Source organism: Enoplosus armatus, chromosome 8, assembly GCF_043641665.1.
Source record: "Enoplosus armatus isolate fEnoArm2 chromosome 8, fEnoArm2.hap1, whole genome shotgun sequence".
Taxonomy (NCBI): Eukaryota; Metazoa; Chordata; class Actinopteri; order Centrarchiformes; family Enoplosidae; genus Enoplosus; species Enoplosus armatus.
Genome location: NC_092187.1, coordinates 24,098,169 through 24,107,212, shown reverse-complemented (window position 1 = coordinate 24,107,212; position 9,044 = coordinate 24,098,169). Strand labels below are relative to the sequence as shown.

Sequence of the window (9,044 nt, the reverse complement as noted above, 5' to 3'; positions counted from 1 at the left end):
ATATAGGCCAATCATATGTGTAGTTCTGTGTTTCTTTGTTATGAGACAGTACATAGTATATATGATGTAGTTATATAGTGATGTAAGTGTTGTTGGATGGTTCAGTATAATGTGTCTTATTTCTTAATCATCCTTCAGTTGTAAAGCTTGTACAAACTGCTTTGGCGATACTGTACTTATTAGGTCATGCAAGTATAGCAAATTGGAATTTAGATGGATAGATGGATAATTAATGTATGTATAATTGCACCATGTACTTTGCTTTTTTCCACTTGTGTATTGTGTATTGTGTTTGTATGTTGTCAATTGTAGTGTTTATGTTTATGACCTGTATTTTGACCTTCCAAATGACATTGTTTTAAAAAGATAATCATTTTGATTGTATGACCATAACAGGTGCTGTAGTGAACAAAGACAAGACTTGAACTCTACTAAACTAGACTAAAAAATAGTTATTACACTTTTTTTTACATGGCTGAATGGGAATAGTGTTGGAATCACAGCACATTTGTGACATATTGATGGTTAGATAACAGGTTAACATCCATAAGCCCAAGTAATGGGGGGTGATAACACCTGGCATCACTCGTTTATATTCATTCCTTTGTTCTTGCTGTTGTCGTTGTAGTCTTTCTCTCCCCTGTTCACTGTATTTTCTCTTTTCCCTGTAAATCCAGTCTGTTTCTCACATGCTCCATTGTTCATCCACCTTACAAGGAATACATGTTTTTATGAACTGTTCATGCTATGCCATCAATTCTCTCTAATTAAAAAAAAATGATCCCGCAAACTATTTCATTAGTCCATCAAAAAGTATAAAACTGTTCAGCTGCCAGCCACCTGATCCTCTGTAAAAACATTATAGGGGAGGGAAATTGTTATTATAGTACAGCTGCCTATCAGCGCTGTCAGAAATCTTATAAAAACCCTGAACAAACCAACATGTTATTGTTTTACAGACAAGTATTCCAGCTCATGACAGATGTTTTGAAACTCAGTATTGGTCACAGTCGTGCTTCACAACGTCAACAGTGTCTCACCACCATCTAATTAACACGCTGTGTATATGTCACATGTTGCTTTGTGGCTGCTGGTGTGTAGATTCTCTAACATATTTTTATTTAGAAGGAAGAGAATCAGAATCACAATAAGAGAGAAAATAGTAAAAGAATAAATCAAAATGAGTATTGTAGAAGAATAAAACACACAAAGGGATGGAAAAACACTAACGTCTGTGTAAAGTAAACAGAACAGCAGATTTACGTCACTGCATTCATCAGGCATGCGACCTTCATCAGAGCACACCTGCGGCTCATCCAGACAATGTGTTTCTTATTCAACTCGGTCATAGAAAATGTCTAACGTTATCCATGATGCAACCGGTGTCTTTGCTTGTGCTGCTCCGGGGCGACAGAGGTAAAGGGCAGAAACACCGCCCCTCCTTGAGCGACTCCTTGAAGGAGCTACTGGGGTGCTGACGTCTTGTCTCAAGGCCTCGTCCAGTTTTGACGTTACTTCTGAAAATTCTTTCACTGAAGGGTTGTAGTTTACATCCGTGGGGAACCTTTTCCTTCACCTGCAGTGGTATGATTGTAAGTCATGGTTAAGTAAAACTAAAGCTACCCGGCTGGACGACGTCTCAAGTCACAATACTCCTTCAGTAAAAGGTCTTGTGTGCTCTGGTAAAAGTAGCCTAAACTGAGCTTAAGAGCAATAAGACTTCAGTGTTTTTCTTTGAAGTAAAAGTAAATGTAGTCACATACTTGTGTAAAATATGAATTCTTAATGAAGTCTCTAAAATATAGACAAAGTATTAATTCAAAATGCCTCATCTGAACTACTTCAGCCCCAAATCGTGGTTGGTATTCAGGTCACCACCCTGGAAATAGGAGTGGGTGTTAAATGGGTTAAAACCCCCAGTCCCCAATACAGCATCAGACAAAAGAAATTACTCAGATTTAGTTAGTCTCATGTTGATCCCTTTATACTTTTTGTCTATACCACTTGAAGACAACTGTACCGCGAGTAAATCAGCCTTTTCAGACCACAGTGAGCTAAATAAATAATGCAGACCAGCTTCGCAAGGCTGGTACAACACCATCAACTCCAATTTGTGTTTTATTCAGCTTGCATTTGTCTGTATGATGAAGAGTAAAAGTACCAATACAACTATGTAAAAATACTCCATTACAACTAAATATCCTGCTTTCAAAAGTAATCAGCAAAATATACTTAAAGTATCAAAAGTAGAAGTACCAAAAAATGATGCTTTTTAAAATGACTTTTTAAAAGGGGCCTAAATGGTTGGGAACCACTGGTTTAATCTTAAATAATGTATTTTATAAGTTTAAATTTTACTGAAGTAGAATTGTAGAGTAAACCTGCTGAATTACTTTCCACCATTGGATGCAGCCTAAGACACAACATGAACTCAAGGAGTCAATAAACGGACGTTTGGGAGTAGCACAGCAGCGTCAATGATCTCGTCACAGGAGGAACAGTTCCTTCTATCTCTGGCAGTCTTGCTCAGAGCAAAAAAAACCCAGCTTTGATACGAGAGAGGACACTCAGTCAGCTTGCCCTCATTAGCTGGTGGGAGGCCTCCTACGCTGCAGCCTCGGAGCGTCACGGTCGGGAAGCACTGAGGCCGGGAATAGAGATGTGCCAGACTGCATTCATCATTCCATAAAGAAATGAAGCTCTAAATAGATGGCAAAAGTGGTAATAAACCTTGATACTAAGTTTGATTTTATTTTGTGATAAAACACACACACTTTTTTAAGTGTTATTCGTTCAGGGACGTTTCACCCGCAGCATTAAACCAATGTGTTTACTGGCGGCTCCAAATGGCAACAAGGGAGAACTGCTGCAACTTCAATAACTTCAGCCGCAAGAAATGTGTATTTTTTCCTTACTGTTCAGTAAGAGGAAGAAAGTAAGTAAAATGTTTTTTAAGCACCTCTCAAGAGCAGACATCACAACAAAATTACAACAAATACAACTCATCATCTCCACCTTGGTTTGAGAGACATCGATTTGAAAAAGTTGGTATAAACAGCAAAACAGGACCAAATGAAACCCTTAATATCCTTGTAAATAGTCAAGGAGGGTTTAGAAACAAGTCTTGAATTTCTGAGTTTTGACTTAACTGCAGATAAAATGCATAAAAAGTGTTTTTTTTTATATTTAGACCGGCACAAGGTGAGCAGAGAGAAGGTCCCACAACATAAAAGTTCAAGAGCGTTTTCTCTCTGCAACAGCAGATTTGTCCATTTACAGCCAATGAGTCCCGCTGAAGTGCCCTTGTACCCGCCGTCATGCTGTGAGCCGCAAAATTATATGAATAGAAAAAAACACGAGTGACGCACGATGACTGACACGATACTTATTGTGTAATGACAACTACGTCCTTGCAAAAAGTCCATCTGTCCGACATCCGGTCATTTTGTTGAGGGTTCTCCAGGATGATGATGAGTCACGACCGAGGGCTTCTGCCTTCCTCCCACTCACTGGTAAGAATAGAAGCTCACACGGCAGTGCAAACACGCACACCAAAGAGCTCAAATTGAATTTCCTCAAACACACATGCATGTTGGCTGTAAATGACTCCAACACAGCTTCAAAGAGTCAAATATTTCTCTCCAGCTCCGGCTTGACCACGACCAGCCAGTGGATGTTACTGTGGATGTTCTTGTTCCCTTCAAGACGGATCTTAATGCGTTTGGTCCCGCCCTCATCTTTCCTCTAAGCCTCACGTTCAAGTCAAAATACCACTTTAAACACTGTGAAAATAAGTGAGTGGATGCAAACAGATACGAGTTGACTTTAGGCGCTGTGACCGGAGGCAAAGGTGTGTCGGCATGAGTTGAAAGTGTCTTAACTTGAGTGTGAAATGGGGGTCAAAAAGGATGTTCCCGTTATCTGCCAACAGTTTCTCTCATTTGTTCCTCTTATTTCAGTAGAGACAAGTTGTATGTGTGGGCAGAAAATAATAATTTGCACTGCTGAGAGCGAATCCATTTCATTCAGTGTTGGGCCACAATGGACATGAAACTCCCCTGTTTGAATCAGCAGCACACAAGATGAGTAACTGCTTCCTTTGCACTCAGCAGTTTAAACATGTTCACTCCAGGATTCTGGGTCACTGTGTGATCAGTTCAGCAGGAGGAAAAACTTCTCATTAACCAGGTTGAATTAATAAAAACTGACAACATATGATGTCGTTCAGTTATTCAGGAGACTACTGTGTTTCTGTGAGGTGCACGTTGAGGATATCATTAAAAGAAACCTTCATGATTATGTAGCTAATGGGTGTAGTTCTGTACAATAAAGATGGTGTTTTACATTATTATCATTTAAAAAAACTGCTTTTGACTTAAAAACAGAAGCAATTTACCCAGAAATCTCTGCTGTCATGTTGACAAATCAGAAGCAGATTGGCAGGGTATGTGTGAGCTTTTGATGTCTCCAAGGCACATGCACATCCATGTGACACACACACATACACAGAAAACACACCACACACCATTTGCCTCACTGGCACATACCCCCACCCCCCCCACCCCTGGTTGTTAGCACAGGGACACCATGTGTCTGACTGACTCAGCCTGTTGGAGGAGGTGGCTTGGCGGCTGTACTGAGCACGCTCCACACCTCGTTCTCACACCAAGAGATGAATCCCGTTAATAACTGCACACACACCTTCTCTCTGCTCCTTGTGTTGCTCTTCATGCCTCTCTCTCCGCCTGGTCCTCGCTGTCACACGATAACAGTCAGGACTGCAGTTGTTGATGACGGTGAGGCCTTTGTCTCACTCCACAGTGCGAGTGAGATGTTTGATGCTGGTTGAGTTTCTGTAGGCGACGCTCTTTTATTTGTCTGTTCAGCCATAGTGGCGTTCACTCCTGCTGCTGCAAATCTAAACGGTTCTGGAGAATTGAAAGAATATGAAAATTACAACAAAAAAAGTTTGTAAATATCTTTTAATAATTACGCACATAGTTGAAAGCAACACCATATTCTAAGGGATGGAGGGTCTGTGGATTGAGGTGGGACCTGATGTGGGGCAGCAGCTCATTTGCAGATACAGATGTGAGAGATTCATAGAATCAAAGCGTTTGCCAAACTCATACACACAGAAAGACAACTTAAACATTCCCTAATGAAACTAGGACTGGGGTTAAAGGGATAGAAACCCCCCCTCCCCCCAGAGTATTTCCTAATCCTACAGTGTCCAGACTATAATGTAGTTTTAGAAACACTTGTGAGATATTGCAGATTGCAGGGAGGCTGGATGCTGGATGAGCTGTTAGCGAAGATTAGAGGTGCACACCTCCTTACATCAACATCTAGGACGCCTCTGCTGGCAGCCGCCTTCTTCTGTCCTCTTCTCTGAGCGGACAGCCTCACTGAGTACTTGAGGGTTAAGTGCCTTGCTCAGCGGCACCTCAAACAACTCGAGCATCTAAACTAATGAGCAGGCTCTGGCTGTGTGTGCTTGTCCCTGTGATTTGATGAAAGCAGTGTGTCAGCAGCAGCCTTCCCCTCTGCTGTTGCACTCTGAGTCCAGGTGAGGATAAACGGTGTCTTGAGGTCCAGACTGGAACGAGTCCAGACTGGACTGAACACACAAAATCTCCTGCACCAACCTCCTGAAACACAACAGATGACAAATAAAACTTCATTTGATTTAAAGGTGAGCCAGACAGGCTAAATCTAGCACGTCTGGGTGCTGGACTCTAGCTAGCACACTAGCCCAGGTGATGCTAAATGGTGCTGATTCTCAGTCGGCCCAGCTCTGGTGGCTACCCTTAGAGCACATCAGCAGCTGTGCAACATTTGTTTTGGCCTCACAGCACAACATCATCATGCATACGAGCTTCACTGAGGTTTCTCCTCAGTGGATGATGAGTATGACTCTGTGTGACAGTGTGAGGTCTGAAATCTTGGAGGAACTGCAGGTAAAGAAATGTACGCCATGCATTAGACATAAAACTACATTTTTATAGAGTAAACAAAGGATAAACTCTGTATAAAGCACAAGTAAAAGTCATTTGGTGAACCGCTGCAGGGTTTCAGTTCCAGTCTATTCCCTTAAAATGTCCCTTAGCCACGCGGCATCATCTGAACTCTGAGTTACCTCATCGCCTCTCCGATGTTCTTGTTCTCTTTGACTGAAGTCTCCATCCAAGTCACGAAGCCGTTGGCCTTACTGAACCTGTCGATGCTGTCTGCCGACACAACCCGCTCAGCCAGGTCACACTGCAGACAGACAGGCAGGCAGGCAGACAGAGAGGGAGCAGACAGACAGGCAGACGTTTTGTTGTTATAAGGTGAGTGGTTCAGGATCTTGCAGGACCTGCTGAGGTCTAGGTCCTAGGTGTGCACAGGGCACTGGTTCAGATGTGTTTTATTGGGGGCTGTCCATCTGTGATATGATATTAATTATAATTATAATTATAATATATTTTCAAATGTTTTGAACGATGTGATATTTCAGTCTGTGCAACAAGTAGAGATACGACTCTTATCTCTCTTGAATGAACGATCAAGTTTGTGCATATAAATACTGTCACATAGGTACAAATACATCATGTGTATATTGTTACTACTTTATCCCGCAAAGACGCCAATGAAATGATTAACTTTGCTTTTTTAATTTAAGTGAGAAATATTCTTTCTTCCTGTAATTTATTTATCCCCTTGCCAGGGAAGAAGTGTAATGTAATTTACTGTCTTTTACCGAAAATCATGTTCAGTATTTTCCCTGCTTAACAGAAGACATTTCTCTGGAGAGCAATAAAAAAGGCTAAGCTTCACGAAATGTATGCACATGAAGAATAGATGAATTTAAAGGTCTTCGTAGAAGCACAGAGTCTTTAAAATGCAGAGAAGCTGAACCTGAAAATGTGAATCCATCAAGCAACAGTACATTGCTCATTTATTAATCCTGAGCCAGAAGGGTTTCTTGATAAATTATTCATTAGTTACAGTAAATGCACTGAATCACCTTGTTGGCCAGCAGGATGCAGGGGATGGAGTCTCCGTTGTGCAGCATGGCCTTGCTGTCAAGGTCCTGTTTCCAATGGCGACAGCTAAGGAAGCTGGACGAGCTGGTGACGTCAAACATCACCACACAGCCCAACGCGCCTCTATAATAGATCCTGGTCATGGATATGAAACGCTCCTGGCCTGGAGGGAGGACACAAAGTTCACTATGTCATCCATCCCTCCGTCCCTCCCTTCATATATCCATGTACTGGAAAACGTTTTGTACCTGCGATGTCCCACAGCTGCAGTCTGACTTTTTCTTTATCCGACCATTGCAGCAGCTTCACAGAAAAATCCACTGGAGAAACAAAGAAAAGATCTATTAGAGACAGAGAACTAGAAAGAGAAGAAGTGAAGTGAAAGAAGCGAGAAGTGAGAGAACTGAAACAGAAGTGAAGACAGAATCTTCAAAATAAATAATATTTCCCCTCAAAATGTCATGCTTTCATCACAAGAGACGGGTTTAACGTGTAAAGTGCGTATCACAGTAATATCAGGGTGAAAAGTGTCCCCAGTGAATCCACCATTTCCTCCTGTTTGAGAAACATTTGCTAAACGCTACAGTGTCCAGCTGGTTTATGGACAATACAGAGCTAAAGATGACGAGTTTACAGCCACGCTAGTGGCTCTGTGGCGTTACTCAATGCTAACGTCGGCATGCTATCATGCTCACAATGACAATGCTAACGTGCTGACCTTTGGCTTGGCTCTGAGTGGTGCCACAGACACCAACACAGTGTTGGTTTTGGTCTTTTCATGGGATTTGTTGGCAATAAGATATATCTAATAAAGCGCTATCAGTGACTCGTTGTGTCAATAAAGCTTCAATGAAGAGAAAGAATGTTAGAAAAGGGAGCGCAAGCAGCAGACACACTTTCTACCATATTTCATCTCTCTTCAAAGATTCAATGTGGACTTTTTGAATGAAGCCTAAAATCAAATTGAAAAACAGTTTCAGGAACTATATAAAAAAAAAAATATATCTCACCTGTTTGAAAAAGTATTTTGGAAAAGTTCTAAAAGGCCTTTTTACGAGCTTTGCATAAAACTAGAGGTACAAAGTTCAGCAGCAATGAAATATTCACATGCACACACAATAAAAAACATTAAGATCCTGTACAGTCACATTTTCACACAGATCACTGATCAGCTAACGCAGCCCTACCTCCCACTGTCATCTTGTACGTCTTGTTGAACTGTCCTTTGACGTAGCGATCCACAAAGGAGGACTTCCCAACATTTCCATCACCAACAACCAGTATTTTCAGCAGGTGCTCGGTCATCGCTCTCCTCTGTCAGACAACAACAAGTGTCAACGGCTCAAAGTTCCAGCATCAGGAAATGTGATTTATGAGGCAGAACTGTTCTTCTGTAACTAAACAAATACTTTACCGCATGCCCACCTGGATTTGACTTTACGTGAGCCTTTCTTTGCAGTTGTTGACCTCAAACATTTTACCTAAACTCAAAATGATTATGAAGATAACCCTGTTTCTCTATATTGCACCAACTCTGAATACGGTTTCTCAACCATAACTCTACAAACTGCTGACTGTCCTCTCTGTGTCGCTCAGCACTTGGATCGACTGGTTTTGCTTTCTGGAAGGAAGTTACCAGAAGCCGTAAACAGTTCAGCGTCATAAACCACACCTTCGTTCAACAGGAAACTAAAACAGTCAATGAAGCTGTGCACATTAGTTCCTCTCTCCCATGGTTCTCCTGCGCCACATTGTTTGAAATATGAAATACATTACATTACGCAAAGTCATGGACGGAGATATGGATCGGCCAATGACTCTCTAAGTGGTATTAGTATTTAAGTGGCATTGCTCTGCCAATTCTAGAAGCAATCCATGTTTCAAAGAGTGCTGGTTTGATTTTGATGATTCTCGAGACTTGAGCGCCTCCCTGCCGTCATCTTCAAACACCTCCGTTCCCTAGAGAGGCGCTGTTCTTTCCCTGCGTGCAGATATCTGCAGGTGAAAAGCAAATCA

At 41.6% G+C, this 9,044-nt stretch overlaps 1 protein-coding gene across 2 annotated transcripts; it reads right to left on the bottom strand.

Moving 5' to 3' along the window:
• Positions 1–4,800: 4,800 nt before the first annotated feature.
• On the bottom strand, positions 4,801–8,599 carry LOC139288906 (ras-related protein Rab-7L1-like). 2 transcript variants are annotated; one of them, XR_011597449.1, is made up of 7 exons: positions 8,454–8,599; positions 8,216–8,342; positions 7,277–7,348; positions 7,010–7,191; positions 6,140–6,261; positions 5,333–5,651; positions 4,801–4,928 (listed from the first exon to the last, which is right to left on the bottom strand). XR_011597449.1 is itself a non-coding variant. In XM_070910365.1 (6 exons), the coding sequence occupies exons 2-6, from the start codon at positions 8,331–8,333 to the stop codon at positions 5,528–5,530; spliced, it is 618 nt and encodes a 205-aa protein (XP_070766466.1). In that variant the 5' UTR covers positions 8,334–8,342; positions 8,454–8,599; the 3' UTR covers positions 4,964–5,527. The 2 variants fall into 2 exon arrangements, 1 of the variants encoding a protein (XP_070766466.1); XM_070910365.1 differs by lacking the exon at positions 4,801–4,928 and having other exon boundaries at positions 4,964–5,651.
• Positions 8,600–9,044: the final 445 nt, after the last annotated feature.

Bases quoted from the DNA above. Each gene is read 5' to 3' on its own strand.
- LOC139288906 (XM_070910365.1), bottom strand. From the start codon at position 8,333: ATGACCGAGCACCTGCTGAAAATACTGGTTGTTGGTGATGGAAATGTT. The intron at 7,192-7,276 runs GTACAAAACGTT...TCCTCCCTCCAG, and splicing joins GCAGCTGTGGGACATCGCAG to GCCAGGAGCGTTTCATATCC. The intron at 6,262-7,009 runs GTGATTCAGTGC...GTCTGTCTGCAG, and splicing joins GCATCCTGCTGGCCAACAAG to TGTGACCTGGCTGAGCGGGT.